Genomic DNA, 20872 nt, shown 5'->3' on the forward strand with positions numbered 1-20872 from the left:
GGAGTAACTAGTGGCCGGAGAGGGATGTGAGTCTCTGTAGAACCGTGAGATGAACGACAGGAAGAAGATGTCACCAGAACATGAGTTTCCCGCACCTGGCAGGGATTGTGGGAGCTGGAGTTTAGCAGCAGCTGGAGAGTCCCTAGTGCCACACACACAGCCTAGGAAATGGGAGAGATAACTCATGTTTCAAGCTTCGTAGGCTTCTACCCCAGGTACAGGAACCCACGGTCTCTCTAGTGAAACGTCTGATGTGGGGATTGAGCAGCTGAACAGTTTGCAGTCTCTGGTCTAATGAACATTGGTGTCAGCCATTATGTACCCACTCACCCCCCCCCCCCCCCACAGCTAAACCGATATTTGCTCTGCAGGGTAAACTAAACGTGCAGTTTCTATTCGGCTGTAATGCGCGCCAGGCCAACTAACCTATAGCTACGAAAACACATTAACAACCATATTTAATAAAACTCAAACACTTTCTTGATTGTTAGAAAAGTTTTCAGTGAATTGACACACTGAGCCGAGCGGGTAGGGAGTCACGGCATCAGAATATGATTGGCTGCTGTTAGCAGTTGAATACCATTCTTTTCTACAGTTACAGCGCTAACGCACCTCTGCGTTTTTAATTCCAACAAATGAAGGTTTGCATCAAAAGAAATGCAACACAATTTATTATGGGAATCAGTCTAACGCCTCTAAATTGTCAATACCAGAAAACTATTGAGTACTGAGTTAGAATTAACCCAATGTGAGTTAATAGTGGGAGGTCTCATACACCTCTGAACTGTTAATTCCCAAAAATTAATAAGGATTGTGATAAATTCAAAGTGGAACTCCGCCCAAACACAGTTTAAGCTTTTTGAAAAGTAAACATCATTTTAAAGGAGAAGGAAAGGCTAATAAAGAGTTAATCGCAAGCTGCAGGCCTACCTTCAGTTGTCTCAATAGTGCCCTTAAGTCTCCCCATATTTCTCCTGTTCAGAAGATCTGAAGCCAAACAGGAAGAATAAACGCTGAGCTGTGTAAAGAAAGTTCCCACAATGCCTCACTCCTGCACCCAGACCAAGTGAACATGCTCAGTTAGTAAGACTATGAGTCAGCTTCCTGCTGATTGGCTCAGATCCACATTCCTAAGGGGGGTGGTGAGTTCTTAGCATTCTAGAGGGAGGGGGGAGCAGGAGAGGGGAGAGAGCAGAGAGCTGCGTGTCTCTGGCACAGGAATTACAGACACAACGAATCTTTTTTTCAGAGAAGTCAGTGCAGTGTTTCTATGAGTGCTTATGGCTGTATTTACATAGACCTTTCTGATAAAGCTTACTTAGTTTTTACCTTTCCTTCTCCTTTAAGCAACTTTGCAATATACATCAATCAAAAAAATATGCAGCCTTTTAATGATTTCTAATTTATAATCCATGTGTACCGGAAATATTATGAAACTTTGTTTTATGTGATTTTATCAGTAGATATTTGGGCAGCTTAATGATCTGGCAATGAACCCTTAGTGCACTGGGATACTGATTGTTACGCAATAAAGGAGCATAGTAACTAACTGTATGCTAACAATATATCGTATTTACTTATTATTATTTTATATATTATTAAAGGGGAACTCCACCCAAACACAACTTAAGCTTTTTGAAAATAATAATTTTTGAAATAATTTCATGAAACTTTGCAACTTTTTCATGATTTTAATTGTAAAATATAGTTTGGAACAGTTCCCTAAGCCCCGCCCCCTGTTCCCCTGCTGATCTGCCTGACTACTTTGAGACTCAAATACATGTAACAGTAGTCGCCTGTCCTCAGCCTGCCTTCAGCCTGCATCCTCCCAATCCCACAATCCCACCAATGTTTTAGTCCCTCCTCCCCTGCCAGAAGAACTGTTTTGCAGCTGGATTTCAGCATATAAAAATTATATTTATTCATACTTTTTGAAGGAACAGATTACAGTGATAGGTATATTAGGGGTTTCTGGGTTGTGTGGGGCTCTTTAATAATTGTGGTTTTGCAGCCCTGACTTCCCCTTTAAGGAAAGACTGTAATGACCAGTGGCAAAGCAGAGTCTCAGGGGCCAGTAGTTTGAGCTGAGGAAGGTAGGTACCAGCACAGGGAGGGATTAACTAAAGTGAGGATTATGTAAAAAAAGATCACTTTTAAAAGGTACTGGCAAAGGCAGGGTTAACAGCTAGGCAAGCAGGCTTACTTGCAGGGCAAAGAAAAGTCCAAGGTTCAGCGCCTGGAAGGTTAACGAGGTAGAAGTCTAATGTGTAGGAGAATCAGGAACAGAGACACAAGCTTGGGCACAGCGAGTAGCACCGGGTCCCATTGGCCGCAGCTGCTTTTAAGGTTGAATTATGCCCCAGAGTTTGGTAAACGGAGTAATGAAAGGTGGGCACTGATTATATTCTGTCTCTCCATGCCCCAACATGAGAACTATGGGAGTTGTAGGCAGGGTACGGGGCTATAGGACACTAGTTACCTGGCCAAAGATTTGTTGATGCTTCTGACTTCTCCGGTTATTTTGTAGAGTGTTGTGGAAAGGCCAAGCCTTATGGACACGCATTGCTGATTTGGCTACACTCAGAATTATAATGGTTTCTCAGGAGACTGCAAGCTTTACAGCTGATGAGTATGAGCTTTAACATCACCACTTTCTGCCAACTGGTACAGTCTGAGAAAAACAGCTGCGTGTGCAAAAACATCCGCGATGGACCCTTGTGGCCTGCAAACCACAAGGAGCACTGAAATCATCCGACTGCATCAGCGCCACGACTCTCACTGATCAAGCCATAATTACCAAATATCTTCAAACTGAAAACAAAGGCAACGCTGCGCATTAAAATCTAATCTGCCGAAGGAGTGTGCGAGGCATTCGAGGCTAAGCAATATAACGTAATCATAATAAAATACAATACAGTTGGCAATGTAACATTATCTTTATTTCAAACAGAAATGGATCTGCAGAAAGACACAGCTTTAAAGCAAATTTAATAACACAATAACGCTCAACAATAAAGCAAATGAAAGAAGAGAGCGATGAGTGGTTTTCCAGCTGGAGAGCAGTAAACAGAAATAATCAAATTTGATGGAGAATCGGAAAGAAAAAAATGGGGGGAAAATGCTTAGAATTCCCTTTGGTGCATCCGACTAAATGGCTTTGTGGTTCCACATTTCACAGTGAAAGATAAATCCTTTTTTCTTGGTTTCCATTACCTTGGTAACATCTCATCCATGTCAGCGACCACGTAGGAGACAACAGTCCAAACAGCGGCGCAGAGGTTCATCCAGACCGGATCCTGGACTGTCATCGTGTCTCCTTGGGAATGATGGAACCAGAAATACTTACTGATGTCATCAAAGAGACTGGCACCTAGGATGGAAACAGAGGATCTCATGTCAACTTGCAGCCTTTTCAATCTCTAGATCCCGGTTCTCCAAACTTTATAGCCTGTGACTGGCTGAGCTCAAAAATTAGCCCCCCTTCTTTAGGTTCCCTATGTGCTGCATTGAGAGGATCCACCCACATATTCCCATTGGATGTAGAGCAGTAATAACATCTCCTCAACTTCTCTACATCACAATGAAGGAGACTCTGAAGGAGAACTTGTTTCAATAATTCTTGCTTTACTTGTATATGAGTTGTGGCACTCCTGTGAGTTTTGGTAGAAACACCTAATTGCATTGGGTCTTATCAGTGTGTAGGCAAATGTTAGATGGTATATTTATACGAAGACAGATTGATCATTCAAATGATCTTATTTCGGTAGACAGATATTTGTGATCAACATTTATCATCTTCCAGGAAGTCCTGAAGTTTGAGAACTGAATATCATTGATTTGAGTATTTTTGCACTAAAACTCCCAAATTCAAATTATAACTTCAAACCAAGTATTTATTAAGCTTGAAAAACTCAAATGTAAAAGTTCAGCATCTAAAAGCTTGCAAGCTGATATAGAAGCCAATGGGAGCTGTCCAAAATGAAAACTATTTATTCAACTCAAGGTATTTGAGTTTGTTTCCATGATTTCATTCGAGTTTTTTATATTCGTATTTTTTAATGAATAAGCAAACGTTTGGGTTTTTAAACTGTGAGTTCATTTGAAGTAGAAAAAACTTCTAAAACCTCACAAATATAAATAGGCCTCCCCGGGTTTGAAACCAAAAGGGTAATCGTCTCCCATATTAAACGTCCTGATTGTGATTCTGGTTCATCCCAGTGTAATGCAGGTATTGGTTCCTTATGGAATGATAACTCGATCCCCTACCTTTGTCTTTAATCTACAGTGTCATGACTGTTATAGAAATGCTGTTTAGCAAACTTTAACACTGACCAGATGTTGAACCTCAAACCCAACAGATATCGTATGTTATAAAATGTTTCTGATTAGATTAGATTAACTCTGTCAGCGTACATAAGGGTTTTTTTGCCAAAGCTGGAACAGCTATACAAGGGGTCCCAAATCTTTTACCCATGAGCAACATATAAATAAAAAAAACAGCCATGGAGCAACGCAAGCATAAAAAAGTTACTAGGGGGTGACCAATAAGGGCTGTGATTGGTTATTTGGTAGCCCCATGTAGACTAATAGCCTACAGTAGGCTCTGTTTGCATTAAACATGGTCTTCATGTTTCTAAATTTTACCTTCAATCCAGAAATGGGATGGGAGCAACAGCAAAGGGGGTATGTTGCCCCTGAGCCTCTGGTTGGGGTCACTGAGCTATACCTCAGATTATTGTCCAAACTGGAAAACTAGGCGGACTGTTGAGTTTATCCAAAAAAATGAAAAAAAAAATGATAATCTGGCTAAGTTTACAGTGGGGCAAAAGTCACCTAATAAAGTAAGTGGCCCAACATTTTTAAACCAAAATGAGAATAGGTTGGCACAAAAAAACTGGGCTGATGAGCTTGTTTAGTACCTGTAAGGGGCCATCAGCCCACAGAAAGCTGCATGAGTCTCATTTTAGTAGATAATGTTTCCACCAGGAAGTTCAGTTCAATCAGTGCAGTTTTGACTTGTATACAAAAACCTAACCAACCACTTTGGCTAAACCAGCACCCACATATCAAGAGGGTGCTCTAGACTAGTAACCCCTCTCTGATCCAACCCTTATGGATACAGCTCTGCTGAACACATTCACATTCATGGGGCACACACAGGCCTCTTGTTCCATTTTGCAGAGCAGAGACCTGAGGAATGGAGAGGTTTGCACGGCCGGCCGTAGGTGTGCATAATACATGGTAATTTCTGCCCATTTCTTTTTGCACTTTACACCATATATCACAGCTTCAACCAACTGTCAATATTAAATATAGGTTTTTTTATTCATTGACTGTGAAATAGAAATCAACTTTATTGTGGCAAATACTTTATAAAACCAAAGCCGGACTCCAGAAATAATTTAGGATCTTGTTCTTGAGGCTGCTCAGGTTCCGGTGTTATCTAGTGATAACTAGTGATAAAAAGACTTTGCAATGTAGGGGAAATGTACAGTTCCATTACTAAAAGGGACAGTTAATTAAACTGTAAGGGAAGATCTCAGACAAAGCTCGAATGGCCACTTCAGAGTTGGACAAATGACTTCTTATTGCCTTTTTATAAAATAACATAATGAAGAAGCGACATAGCCCGGAACAAGTCATAATACCAGTTCTAGATTAGGAAACAACCTAACAAGCCCTCGGAAAGTCTTTGGATACTAAATTTAGTTATGTGCATTGTGTTTAAATATTCTATGAAACCAGCAGATACGCAAATGAAATGAAGAAAAACTGCAGCTGCAGACGACTGGGATGAACATCCAGTACTAAAGGGCAAGTTCTAACCATTACAGCACTTTATCAAATTCATGCAGGATATAAATGGCCACAGCTCCTAAAAAAGAAATTCTGCTGCATTTGTGCCACACAATGCTGGGATATTTCGCAGTGAGTAAGAGGGGAGAGGTGAAATCCTTATTCTGCATTTTTTCGGGTGTAAAGGAGTTTCTGATAGACAAGAGCATCTCCTGCATAGAGAAACACTGGGGCTTCTAGCAACATCACTATCTGTCATTTGTAAATCAGGGCTACTCATCTGGAGGTCCGTGGGCCCGGCGTGGCTGCTCGGTATTTATATGGCAAATGTTGGCTCAGAGCTGAGGCCTTTATGGTGCTTAAGACTCTCAAGTCTTATAACATAGACTCGAGTACTGGAGCTACAGCTCCATCTGCCCCATTGCTAATCCTGCACTGGCCATCAGTGAGAACCACACAAAGAATCATTACTAAGAACTTGCGGGTTCATTTCTCACACTAAGGGGGAGATTTAATAATCCACGAACGGACCGAAAGCGTCCGAATGCGTTTTTTCGTAATGATTGGTATTTTTGCGACTTTTTCGGCGCCGTTGCGATTTTTCTTATGTCCCCCGATTTTTTTGTCGCCATCACGGAAAACTTTTCCGTATATTTTCCGCAACTTTTTCGTCGCCGTCGCGGAAAAATCGCATTGTTTCCGCCGTTTACTATCGCTCAATACGAAAAAATCGTGACGGCGACGAAAAAGTTGCGCAAAATACGATAAAGTCGCGACGGCAACGAAAAACTCGCAACAAATATGAAAAATCGCGACATCGCGTTTCCAATACGATTTTTTTCCTTTTGGGATTCAGATTCGTGGATTAGTAAATCTGCCCTTAGGTTTTATACAGGGACAATTGTACAGTAGAGCAGAGAAGAAATTTGCCCTGGGCCCCCTGGAGACATGGCTACAAAAGCACAATAGACATATCCCCATATGTAATTAGCGCACCAAAAAGATGTTTGCTTTTAAACAGGTGACCAGAAAATGCTACTTGCTGATAGGTTGCTATGGGTGCCTGTTACTACATAACCCCCTTAATATAATCTGAAACAATTGTTACCCACTTTCAGTAATTGCATCACAGATACCCAATGAGCAGCCCTCCAGTTCTTATTTATCTACCTATGCCCCTCCCTTAGTAACATTTTCTTGTCTTGCTGCTCTCCCCCCCAAATCTTCATAAAATAAACAAAGAACGGCCTGACAGGTTTTGATGAATCACATCGTTTACAACAAACCCTTCACGTCTGTAGAAGAAGTGACATTAATCGCGCGTAGCAGAAACAGCTAATTTGACTAGCCAATTAGCCCTGCTCAGTGACTTTGTTAATACAAAGCTGGTATCAAATTCTCTTTTAAGGAAAAAAAAAGCAGAAAAAAGCAGAATCCTTATTTTCAGTTTTAAAAGTACTTTTTGAAGGTTACAGTCTGTATATCACATTGTAGGCTTCAACCTCCGTTTCTGATCCACATTTACAAAGGCTAACATAGAAATCCTATTTTACTGCATCCCTACATATTGCCCCCCATTCGCTTGGAAACATTCCTGCTTCCTGGTTACTTCCCCTACTGGCTCAGGAAGTTCTGTTACCTATGTCCTTTGGAAAGGGAGTGACTATTTCCTGCTTAGTTCTTTAGTAGTTTATTTAATAGGATGAAGCCCATTGCTCTTTCTTTTTGGTCTCCACTCAAGAAAGGGGAGGATGCTGCTGGAGAGCCTGGAGAATGAGGCCCCAGTATCAAACGTGAACCCCAAGGAAAGCAGCATTCTTTAAAAAGTCAGAGAGAAGGTATCTCCCCTTGAACAAGTAAAGGTAGTGTATAGCGTAGTGGACATGCTAGCTAGTAAGAGTAGCTTTGTGTCCAATGAGGAGGCGTTTTGCACGGTAGTTCCTCAGGTGGGTAAAACTAGGGACATCTTAATGCTCCTGCTCCCAGGATACACTGAGTGTGAGTAACACCCAACATGAACTTGTTATTTGTGTAATATTAAGTTATAGTTAAATAAATCTCTATTTAGTTGAGAAGCACTGGTAACTAGTCATTTTATAAAGTACCCAAGTGTTGAGAGTTGCAGTATCTACCTATAACTTTTCCTCCACTACTTTCTAAGGGCCGACCAAAGAAAGAGGGTCAGCCAGCAGCTGGAATAAAGAAAGGGTTATACTTCTCCTAACCCAGCACTTATGGAAAGGTCCTTCCAACTTACGGTGGATTCACGTGCTCATAACTATATATATCATGTTTTCTGTAGTTACCCCTTGAATTCCTGGGCTGAGAGCTTGTGTAAGTTCCAGTGGAAGTCGCTCTAAGAAAAAACATGTAAAAAAATGAATCCTTTTTTTTTTCAGTGAAGCCTGGCAATGTATGTTGAATTTTGTCACCATCAGGGTTGGACTGGGACACCGGGAAAATACCTGGTGGGCCCCGGGGGCCCAGACCCTATTGCTGCTTCCTCTGGCCTCCAATGTCCTCCCCTGACGCGTTCAGGGGAGGACATTGGACAGGGGCCCCTGCAGGGTGGGGGTTTGTGGCGGCGGGGGCCCCTGCGGGGGACAGGCTGGAGGAGGCACCTTGGGGGGTGAGGGGCCCCTGGGGCCTTGCACCCCCCAGACCATTTTTTACACTGCATAATAAATATGCCTCCAAGTAGAGAGTGGAGTAATGGGATAGACAAATCGGAAAGCATAGTCGCATTTCTTGGGGAGTCTCAGTAACAGGCTTTCTCTCCTTCCATCAGCCTTAATTAGGAGGAAGATTGCCAAGACCAGCACATTGGTTCCACAGGCCTTATCCTCCCCTGCTTGGGGCTTTTCATGTCCACCAATTTTCAATAAATATCAAAAAACTCTAATTGTAAATAAATAGCTTGAATAACTCCCGTTAACTTCGAAATGTACCGGTATAGGACCCGTTATCCAGAATGCTCTGGACCAAGGGTATTCCGGATAAGGGTTCTTTCCGTAATTTGGATCTCCATACCTTAAGTCTACTAAAACATCAGTAAAACATTAATTAAACCCAATGGGATGGTTCTGCCCCCAATAAGGATTAATTATATCTTAGTTGGGATCAAGTACAGGTACTGTTTTATTATTACAGAGAAAAAGGAAATCAGTTTTAAAATTCTGAATGATATGATTAAAATGGAGTCTATGGGAGACAGGCTTTCTGTAATTCGGAGCTTTCTGGATAATGGGTTTCCGGATAAGGGAACCCATACCTGTATTGTAAATATGCTAAATGCCAACTTTTCATTTCAGGCAATTCATAAACCTACTAGGAATGATTCTCTTTTGGACACTGGTAATAACTTGTAATACTGAACTCATCTCTAGCATTTGCGTAGTTAAGCATTTGTTAAGTTAAGCATTTGGGGAACAGTGATCACAACATGGTCTCCTTTGAGTTAATGCTGCAGACACAGCTCTATAAGGGAGTAACTAAAACACCAGTATAAGGGCATCTCTGCAATACTGTATATTAACTGGGAAAGCCTTGTCACAGGGTTAGACAGAGTAGGAAAATGGAACATAGTAAAAACATTGCTTTGCAGGTATACAGATCAGTATATCCCCCTTGTAAGCAAGGAGAGACATCGCAAAGCAAAACCTTTATGGCTGAAAAAAAGTGTCGAGGTTGGTAAGAAAAAACGCGCTTTTAAAGCATTCAAGTTAGCTGGGACAGCAGGGACTTTCATCAGGTACAAGGAAGCAAATAAAGCACACGGGCAAGCTAAAATAGAGTGTCAGCTGATTCATACGAACAGAGAAAAGGCAGAAATTCTAAACTGTTATTTTTCATCTGTCTGTACATATGAGAAACCAGCTAATCAAGGCTTCCATTTTAAAAGACCCAATTCTAGTAATATAACTACTGATAGTGGGCCACTCAGGAGGAAATCTGGTGGAATTCATCCCAGGGTACTAAACCCTATTAGCTCTGTGATTCCCAAACCATTGCACTTAATTTTTCAGGATTCGTTGAGGTCTGGAATGGTGAAGGGAGACTGGCGAATTGCTAATGTGGTGCCGCTATTCAAAAAGGTATCCCATTCTCAGCCTGAGAACTATAGGCCTGTTAGTCTGACATCAGTGGTAGGAAAGCTTTTGGAAGGAGTAATAAAAATGATATTTCAATACATTACATAAATCAGAATTCTATAAATTTGTGCCTATAAATGGAACATTTTCTAATTGGACCAGTGTTGGTAGTGGGGTAATGCAAGGGTCTGCCGTTTATAGTTTGCTTTTCAATTTCTTTATTAATGCCAACCTTGAGTTGGGTCTATAAAAGTTTCATGTAGGATGTAGCTACTTTGCAGAGATTTGACTATTTGACTATATTTGAGACATAGCCAAACTGGCAAATGAGGTTCAATGTTGATCAGTGCAAGGTTATGGTAAAAACAACATAAATGCTAGTTATACATTAAACAGTAGCGTGTCCGAAATTTAAGATTTGGGGATTTAGATAGCAAGTTGTGTTACTCTAGGCAGAGACACTTGGTGGCTACTAAAGCAAATAATGTGCTGTTTTTATAAAAAAAAGGGCATTGACTCAAGGGATGAGAACATAATTTTGCCCCTTTATAGGTCCCTGGTAAGGCCTCACCTTGAGTATGCGGTGCAGTTTTGGGCTCCAGTCCTTAAGAAGGATATTAATGAACTGGAGAGAGTGCAGAGACTGCAACTAAACTAGTAAAGGGGATGGGACAATTACACTATGAGGTTTATCAAGACTGGGATTTTTCTTCCTGGAGAAAAGGTGCTTGCAAAGGGGACATGATTACCAAATTAACTCTATAACTCTATGTGGGCACAGCAATGCATATACATGATCTCTATGGAATTCATATTTAGGGACACCATACAATTGCTGCCCGGCAAGGACAGGTACACTCAATGCAGCCTCATAACATGTCTGGATGTCAGGATGAGGATGTCCATGTTACATCTTTCATTACCACTTTTATTTGTAATTGGCCTATAACTTATTATTAGGGACAGCATCCTTTTCTGTTATGTGCAGCTAATCTTCCCTTCCTACTTCCAAGTGACCCAATTGGTTGGCACGTGATTTGTATAAATGCCACCACAGTTTCAGAGAAACATGCCATATAAACATCCAAGCATTTTACACAATCTACTTTTAGCTTTCAGACAAAATATGTGTATTATGCAAAGAAAGCAAAGTTCCAAGTGAAGGAACAGAACCGTGTGGAAGAGCTGCAGTAAAATAGTATTTTATTGAGTAAAATGTTTTAATAAAGAGGGAGTTAGGATATTAAATATTCTGCTCTGTGCTCCTAAACATGCAGATGAATTTTATTGCACGCTAACTATATGATGAATCAGTAAAGGTCACGTTTGTATTGTTGCACTGACCAGAACTGGATGATATTTGCACTAAGAATATGTAATATTATCTTTCATTACATGCTGCATTGAATGGGAGCTTTGATCAAATAATTCACATTAGTTAAGGCATTTAAATGTTTCAGCTCTGTTGCTGCTGCTGGAAAATTGAACTCTCACATTGCTGGAATTTCTTCATGAACATTACCTGTTTTTTTGTACTTTGTTTAAAATAAAGGATCTTGTATATTGTTTTGTATCAAGCTGGCATGTTAAAAGCACTTGGGCCATACAGCTTTCCATTTCTGCATTTCAAAACACTGGGGACTACTGCTTTCTTTTTCATAATTTCCAGCCAACTATAAGGGGCATAGATAGGGGCTGGGGGGGGGGGGTAAAAGCTTTGATGTTACTGGTTTGTAAGGATATTCCCCCACCCCCAGCGCGCACCTTGGTGTCACTGTAGAATGAGCAATGACTCGGTTTGGTGACACACTTTGCCACCAAATCCCTTCACTATTTCAGGACCCAAAACAGCATCCGGAAGGGAGAAGGGATATAGGCAATACCTGTTCCAACTGCTATATTTGGCATCATTTAATCATTCATTGTGCAGAGATGTCTACAATGGACCCATTGTTCCTTAGCATGCCCCTCATGAATACAGTTATACCAAACACAGGCAGTGCTGGATTCATTCAAGCACTTGGAGTGCAAAGACCTGTGCCTGTGAGTGCTGACGTTAGGCACGGCACAAAGGGCCAGCTTCAATTCAGTGAGAGGAGTAATCTCATGGTTTACCATGTGAAAACTTAAGGACGAGATTCAATATGAGGAAAAAAACTTTTCTCCGAATTCAGTTGCAGTTTCCCCATAGATTTCAATAGAGTTTTCATAAACTGTCAGATTTTCTAAATTGAACTGCATCTCAAATTAAATCTCGTCCATGAGTTTTCACGTGATGAACCTTTTTCTAACTGTATGGAATCTGGACCAAAGTGTGAAAACCATGGTGACTTGCTGTGTTTTGCTCTTTGCACCCTGATGTCCATAACTGAACCCTTATATACGTGAATTGCCCTTCCAAATATTCCATATATCATCTCACATATCAACATGACAATTTCACTGTTTACATATTGCAGGGTATCAGCACCCCTCTCCAAATGATTTGCACTAGTTTCGAAGTTAAAGAAGAAACTCCTGGAATGAATAGTCATATGCAAGGCTTGCAGTTTTCACTTGGGAATATTGGCTCTTTAAATGCACAAAGATCCCATTTTCCTACCACTGTCTATTTATGATGTGCAATTATACCCTTGTTACATTTAAACGCAGTTCCTATTAACATGGAAATGAGCAGAAGAAAAAGTGAAAAGAAGCAATGACCATGGCCTTTATAAAAATGGTGCCAACCTCAAATATAAACATTTCTAAGAAGGAATATTTCAATGCTGTGTGACTGTGTATCCTGAAACATATTATTATACTTATAAATATATGATTTTGTTATTTTCTCATCCGGCTGCAGTGTAGTGACTAAAGGGAAGCGCAGAGACAGAATGAAGAGAAACATGATTGTGAATTAGCTACTAATGGGCCGGACAGATCCTTCCTCAGACTGTAAGGCCTGCAAATGGCTTGTTTGACATGAATGCCCAGCGCTCTTCAGCAGACGGATCAGGACTCATATAGCTTTTAATCAGTATTTGAAGTGGCGCGTATGAAATGGCTTTTTTTGTCAATGTATCTCATCTTTATCCCATCTCGATTTCAGCTTTCTTTCTTTAAAATGCAATTTCTCTGTAATATACTGGGAACACACAAGGCACAGGCTTCATTCAGAACACTGATAACCTTTCCAGCTAGCAATCACAATAGCGCGTATAGCTAATCAGAGTGAGCTCGGCACAGGAAACACTAGCGACGGCTCTACTGGATAGAACATCCCTGACATTTTACCCTTTTGTGTGGAATACTTTTTGTATCCAAAATATCTTTTTTTTTTATTCAGAACTCGGCTGTACAAATGAAAAGAATGCATCCTGCTGAGCAATGAAGACAAAAAAATGTAATTATTTTACATCTCCCAAAGTGTGATGGTGCATAAAGATTTCCAGATACGGATATACAGAACACCGGTTTCTCTTATTGGGTTTACTCATATTAGGCCACTGCTCTCAGTAGTAAAGTAGCAGATGCACTGCCATTACTTATACACAGTGATCCCTCTCCTTGTGTCGCTCCATTCTCTGCAGGGACACTAACAGAGACCCACTTGGCCCTCTAAGGTTACACAAGAAGGGCATTTGGGGGAACATTTGACCAACTTGAAAATATTCACTTCCTCGGGCCTCAAGAATTAAGGGGTTCTGTACAATTGTCTTCTTTTAGACACCAGTGATTCCTCCACAATTCTAGAGCAAACGGTGTTACTGGGGGTGCACAGTGGAACCTGTAAGCCCTTGGTGTAATGAATTTGTGAATTTTAGAGATTTTTTTTCATTCGAATAAACTCGAAATTTACCAGATTTGAATGTTTGTTTATTCCTGACAAAATGTAAGTCTTAAAAACTTGATTGAATAAAACCGTCAAAAAAACTCGACAGCATAGAATTCTGCAAACTCTAAAAAATAAACGTTAAAAATGTATAAACTATAAATGATAAAATCACGTAAGTTGTTCCCAAGAAAACACTCCACTTCTATGTGAACTTGCAAACTTTTAGGGGCTGATTTACTAACCCACGAATCCGACCCGAATTGGAAAAGTTCCGACTTGAAAACGAACACTTTGCGACTTTTTCGTATGTTTTGCGATTTTTTCGGATTCTTTACGAATTTTTCGTTACCAATACGATTTTTGCGTAAAAACGCGAGTTTTTCGTATCCATTACGAAAGTTGCGTAAAAAGTTGCGCATTTTTCGTAGCGTTAAAACTTACGCGAAAAGTTGCGCATTTTTCGTAGCGTTAAAACTTAACACTACGAAAAATGCGCAACTTTTCGCGTAAGTTTTAACGCTACGAAAAATGCGCAACTTTTTACGCAACTTTCGTAAAGGATACGAAAACTCGCGTTTTTACGCAAAAATCGTATTGGTAACGAAAAATTCGTAAAGAATCCGAAAAAATAGCAAAACATACGAAAAAATCGCAAAATACCGATCATTACGAAAAAAACGCAATCGGACTCCATTCGACCCGTTCGTGGGTAAGTAAATCAGCCCCTTAGAGTTTCTCAAATTTTTTTGCACTTAATATCAAACATTCAAGTTTTGGAAACCATAATACAAATTTAAGTGCAAAAATATAAGAAAAAAATTCAAATTCAGGGTTGATGACTTCACCCTAGTGGTGCCCAACCTTCCAATATGCCACACTGATGCCTTAACTGTGTAGATTTAAGAGTCACTAACTCACAGTAAGCAGGAATCTTATATTTCTGGGGGACTACAGATCCCTAAGCCCCCCTGCTGATCTGGCTGACTACTTTAAGACTCAAATAAAATGTAACAGTAGTCGCCTGTCCTCAGCTTCCCTCCAGCCTGCATCCTCCCAATCCCACAATTCCCTGCACATGTGATGCCAATAAGAAAAGGAACATCACAGTGCAATGCATTGTGGGTTATGTAGTTCCTGCATGCTGTCTGTAAGCTGTGGAGAAGTTGTTACAATTTGTAACATCAGTGTTTTAGTCCCTCCTCCCCTGCCAGGATTTCAAATGATGTAGAAAGAGAGGGACTATTTTCCAGCTGGATTTCAGCATATAAAAATGGTATTTATTCATACTTTTTGAAGTAGCAGTATACAGTGATAGGTATATTAGGGGTTTCTGTTCTTTGTGGGTTTGGAAGCTGGAGTTACCCTTTAAAAAAGAAATGTTTTCAAGCTAAGAAGAATAAAATTGAAAGAAGGTTTTTCAAATGTAAGAAATGAATATTCTAATTAAGATCATATCCATAATTTATCCGAGTTTACTGTTTGTGTACGTCTTATGAGCATTACAATATAAACGTAACAACAACACGTGTGCAATAGAAGTAAATGCAGAATGTGTAATTGCTGAGTACTGAGGGCAAGATGGCTGCCCCCCAACCTGAGCTGCCCCAGCTGATTGTTGTGCTCAAACAGACACATAAATACAATGTAAGTTGGCAGACGATTTCAGCCATCCCAGTCCTAGCTGGAATTCATCAACCCAGCAGTGAGTGAGACTATTTCACTTATTCATTTCTATAGTGTTGTCATGTTTTGGAACATCTGGATGATTTATATTCATACTTTATATGAAGAAAGCGGAACCTTCCCCTGCCTGCTTAAATGTGCATTTTAATGAAAAAGAAGAGAAAAAAGCCAGGCTTTCCAAAAACAAATTACTCTGAATGTCTTGGCATTTGAAAGAATAACTATTTACAGAATGAATTCAGTTCTGCTGACCTTTATTGTACAAATATTATGTAAAACTACTCATATGGTTCTAGAGAGTTTCTAAAGCTAGAAATAAAAGGAGACTTGGGTAAACCTTGCTAATTCATCTAAAATACCAGAGTATCAAAGAGAAAATGAAATCTGCCCATTATACATTGGCTGCTGGATCAGCCATTACTGAATGAGCACCTTGGGGACAAAACGATGGTCTCCATGACCAATGTGTGACTGGGGATCAGTATGGAAATCTCTTTGGGCAAGGACCCACGGGTCTCAATCCCTGCCCTGTGGGCGACACAATCAGATTAGCCCACCTGCTAATTTGGTAACAGAACCGGAACTAGGTATAGGCAGAGTATGAACACACCTAGGCTGCTGTTAAGGGGGGTGGCTACAATTTGGAAAAAAAAAAATGACTGGTACCTTTATTTCCCCCTGTCCTTATTCCTCCCACTCCTCACATGTGACTGGAAAAGCTTCAAGGTGAGCCAGGATGGGGGCAGATGATATTGGCACAACTACAGTGATGAGCAGAGGGGAACTGTTGCAGTGGTGGGTGGTGTGAAATTAAGTGGGCGGGGTAAAGAGGTACTTGCCTCTATCCCCAGTTTGGCAAACTAGGCAAATACCAGGAATCCATTGTCATCTTTTTATTGTATTTAAAGGAGAAGGAAAGGCTAGTAAAGAGTTAATCTCAAGATGCAGGCATACCTTCAGTTGTCTCAATAGTGCCCTTAAGTTTCCCCATATTTCTCCCGTTTAGATGATCAGAAGCCTCATGGGAAAAAAAAAATGCTGAGCTCTGTAAAGAAACTTCCCATAATGCCTCGCTCCTGCACCAAGACCAAGACTGGTGTACATGCTCAGTTAGACTATGAGTCAGCTTCCTGTTGATTGGCTCAGATCCACATTCCTAAGGGGGGGGGAGTGAGTTCTTAGCATTCTTAAGGGAGGAGGGAGCAGGAGAGAGGAGAGAGCTGCGTGTCTCTGGCACAGGAAAACAAAGAGACGACAAATCTTTTGACAGAGGACTGAGCAGTGTTTCTGTGAGTGCTTATGGCTGTATTTACATAGACCTTTCTGATAAAGCTTACTTAGTTTTTACCTTTCCTTCTCCTTTAAGCTAAAACTGATCAGTGGGAAGATACTTTACGCACTTGCTTAAAGTTCTGTAGTCTTTTATTAATAATAATAATAATAATAATAAAAAAGTGCCAGCAGGGAGCTGCAGGACTCCTGACTTGGCTAATGGAAGCAATGCTTAATGGTAGTAAAAAGTTATCCCCTCAAGAAAACACATTAGTCAGGAAGAGGTTACAGAGGAAGCAAGAATTACCCATTTCAGATTAAATGAATGCAGAAAAGTAAAATACTATTAGTATTTGATACAGAAAAAGCTTCTATACTAGAACTAGTTATTGTAATTTCAGCTTTTGGCCGTAATATGGTATCATGTGGAATGAGCATTGAGAAGCACGGTTTCATGGGACCTACAAAAGTCGTCATTAATTTTTTATTTAAGTGCTATAAAGTCCAGCCTTTTTGGAAATGATATATACAGTATATGGCAGCTCTTTATTTCTAAATAAAAATTGTATGGACCTATACATCTGATTTTCTTCTTTCTTAGCTTTTAGTTATTATTAACACATGTTTCTAAAGCAGCAATATATTGTACAGCACAGTACAATTGGTACAGAGAGCACACACATAACATACAAATTACAATAAACCTCTGTTCATGAGAGCTTTAAAGGACATGTAAACCCATCTTACAAGAATATAAGTAGGGCACATCTCCCCGCCCATATTGGTATTGCATAATGTTCGCCAGCAACATTACATTTTCCTAAAACAAATAGCAGTTTTTACCTGGCGGCCATTTTCCCTCTGACTTCATCAATGACACTTACATCTGCAAACAGCACATGTGCGCTGTGAAGTTCATGCAATGAAGAATGCAGGCTTACACAGGCAGAACTTACTCTGATAAAAAGCTCTGTTTGGATTGTGCGATCTCTTCGTTGTCTCTACACTGGAGTTGAGAAGAACTAAGGATGCTCAGTAAGCCAAGAGCCAAAGTCAGTTCCTAAGGGAGGGGGCTGAGTGGGTTACAGGAGGAGAAGGAATCCTAACGCTGCAGCCTTACTATTCCCCTCTGAACAACTGGATTGGCAGGTATTTACAGATTTCAAAAAGGCTGTTCTCTAATTAATTTTTTTGTGAGGGATTTGTATGTTCAATAAGCTACATTGTTGTGATTTCACTTTTTTACACATTTATTTTTACCATCTGACTATTTGGGAACTGTAAATATTTAGTGTTACTGATGGCAAAACTGTAGCTGCTGCGGTCATTCTTTGGGAGCCATTGCATCTGACTCTTGGATATGGAAGTATTACGGTCCAACCCTTTAAAGATACAAGGTACCCCCGATATTATTCATTCAGGATTTACCCACCATTCATTTATGCTGATAATGTGACTTTACAAACTGATGGAATCGAGGGACTTTTACCAAACACCAAGATAAAAAACACTTTCCATGGACTATCCAACGCGGAACCTCAACATTATGGAATGTTCTAGAATACAAAATACCGGACACATTTCATCCTTCCGGGAATGTTTGATTATGCCAATGGAAACAGTCGCAACTTATGTGACTTTATTTGACGATGGAAGGAGGTGGCGCTGAAAGTAATATTTAACTAAACAAAATATTTAATAAGCTTATATTCTTTGTTGTTTCCAATATTTTGTCTAGCTAGAGTTAACCAACAGCCAAACAAATATTCTAACTCAATCTATCCCAGCAATGTGTAGTCGGGGTGAGATAGCTCCAGGAACCCTAACTCCCTAGTGAAATGATGTTGGCTGCCTCTGTATATGAACGAGATATTAATACACATAATAAATACAAGATAAATATCGAAGGAGAGGGTGGGTCATTTACACTGGCAGATCTGGATTAGCTAACGCACCATGAATTCTAATTGATGTATTCTTTGAGTCACTGTTTTCCAAATAAAAACCAAGGCACTTGGGACAACAGCTTAGCGGAATCGCAAGGCTCACATTAATGCTTGTCATTTGCATCTTGTGAGCTCTGACATAATTACTTGGGTAATGTTCACATAATGCACAATGTCTTGTAACTAACAGAAACCAAATATTATTAAAATGAGGGGGGGGGGGAAACTCTTTAATTTCTGGTTCCAATACAACCAGTCAAAACATATTTTCCAAATTACAAAAAAGCTGAAAGAAATTGAGGATGAGATTTGAAATTGCTTTTGTCAAATGAAAGAATGCAGAGAAACAAAACAATATCAAATATGGTTTCAGAGAGACATTCTCATTTTGCTGATGGACAGTGCCGTGCCTGCTAATCCTGCAGGTATAATCTTGTCTCATATGGAGAAAGTGCCACAGCTTGGAAACATTCCCTGGCCCCTCGGCAATGGCAACCATGTGATACTGGGAGAGGTTCTGTATTATTATTTTTTTTTTTTTAATTCATATGTTTGAACAAAATTTCACTGTCCTTGAGGTGAGGTCAAAAAGCAACAATGGGACTATTAAAAGGGACATACTGTGTGAAAACCAATATTGTGCCAATGAATTGTACTCATCTAAAAATATAGGAGGAACGTGCTTTAAAATGTAGTGTTTTGAGCTTATTCATTGAAAATTTTTCCAAAAACCCCACTGGTCCCTCCCATCTGTTCCACTTCCTGCTGCCTCCTTTCCCAGGATGTGCAGGGGGCCAGCGGCACTCAGAACACTGCACTGTAGGATAGGAACCAATCAACAGCTAGGCTGATCTGTCACCTTGGAAACCCTGCCTTCGGTCTTCGGTGCTTTTGAGTAGTCATGGAACTCCTCAGTGCCTTATAATATCCCTATACTTAACAATAGGCGGTACTTTATCCTCTATATATAATGAACCAGTGGCAGTCACTTTCCATGTTAGCGTAGGGAAAGGTACTACCTTTAGTACATCTGAGAGTGTATCATCAATATAATTTTCATTGCAAACTCAAGTGGTATGTGCCAGAGGAAGAGCCCTTAACATTCATTATAATGGAGAGAGATGATCCACAGATTTTGATGCCATCATTGTTCAAATATAGTCTAGCCCAGGGGTCCCGAACCACCGGTCCGGGGACCGGTGCCGGGCCGTGGGCTGTGCTGAACCAGGCCACCTCTGCTCTCTGCACCTCTTACTTGTGATCCCAACTCCCTGATGTGTTACACAGCCATGACAATAGATATGCGAAGCCCAGGAAGATTTCTACTGATTACGACAAGGACCAAAGTACTTTATTAAGCTGTATGTAATAATAATATTAATAGTAAAGTGCATAATATAAAATTTAACTAGCACTAGTTGCACCGCACCCCCCATCCCTGGTCCTTGGAAAAATTGTCTTGCTTGAAACTGGTCCGTGGTCCAAAAAAGGTTGGGAACCACTGGTCTAGCCCATAAACCTGTTGAATATCAGATAACTGCCCACTACACAGGAAAAAACGTTATTTACTTATCTAGAGAATTAAATTAGTTGAAGCAATTAGAGACAAATTTAATGCACAAGAAAATGTCTACTATTAGTATTCAGCCATTGAATATAATTGAAAAAAAAGTTTTAGAACTGGTGGGGCAGATTTTTGGACCACACCAGGATTCGAATGCGCAAAGCATCCCAACAAATAGGCCTAGATTCAATTCAATAAGAAAAATGTCCTATTTCAATTTATATGTGTTTTCATGTAATATAGGATACATTTTTTCACATAGAACTGCAGCGCACCCATAATGAGGTGGTTCGGCTTTTCTCTTTCTGCAAAGTTTTGATATATAGAAATCCTTCTGGATCCCCAGGTCCATACATAATAAATGTGCCCCCACATGTAAGCAATAAATGAGAATATTCTCAAGCTTCCCATGACTAGAATAGAAATTAAAAAAAAGAACCAGCCACCTATTAGGGTGTTTATTTATATAACGCTGTAATGTTCTACCTGGAGGAGGAACACTGAGACTGCTCTTGTATTCTACTTGATAAACCCATACCCTGCGGTTTTTCTTATCTTGTTCCAAGATGTACTGAGCGGTGTGTACTCTCTTTTCTTATGACAGCATAAGACGACTGCGTCAGGGGCATGGAGTGACTTGCTCGGCTTCGGGAGAACATTCAGAGGATGCAGCCTGAGAATATTTGACATGAGTAGAGTGCAA

The 20872-nt window shown here is 40.2% G+C and overlaps 1 protein-coding gene across 4 annotated transcripts in view; it reads right to left on the reverse strand.

Moving 5' to 3' along the window:
• Positions 1–2917: 2917 nt before the first annotated feature.
• Positions 2918–20872, reverse strand: part of cpq (carboxypeptidase Q) — a 200866-nt gene continuing 182911 nt past the window's right edge. For all 4 annotated transcript variants that reach the window (XM_004915138.2, XM_031904128.1, XM_002943782.3 and 1 more), the window contains one exon: positions 2918–3370. In XM_004915138.2, coding sequence (XP_004915195.1) covers positions 3210–3370 — 161 coding nt within the window. In that variant the 3' untranslated portion in view covers positions 2918–3209. The remainder of the gene's footprint in view (positions 3371–20872) is intronic.

This window comes from Xenopus tropicalis, chromosome 6 (assembly GCF_000004195.4).
Source record: "Xenopus tropicalis strain Nigerian chromosome 6, UCB_Xtro_10.0, whole genome shotgun sequence".
NCBI classification, from domain to species: domain Eukaryota; kingdom Metazoa; phylum Chordata; class Amphibia; order Anura; family Pipidae; genus Xenopus; species Xenopus tropicalis.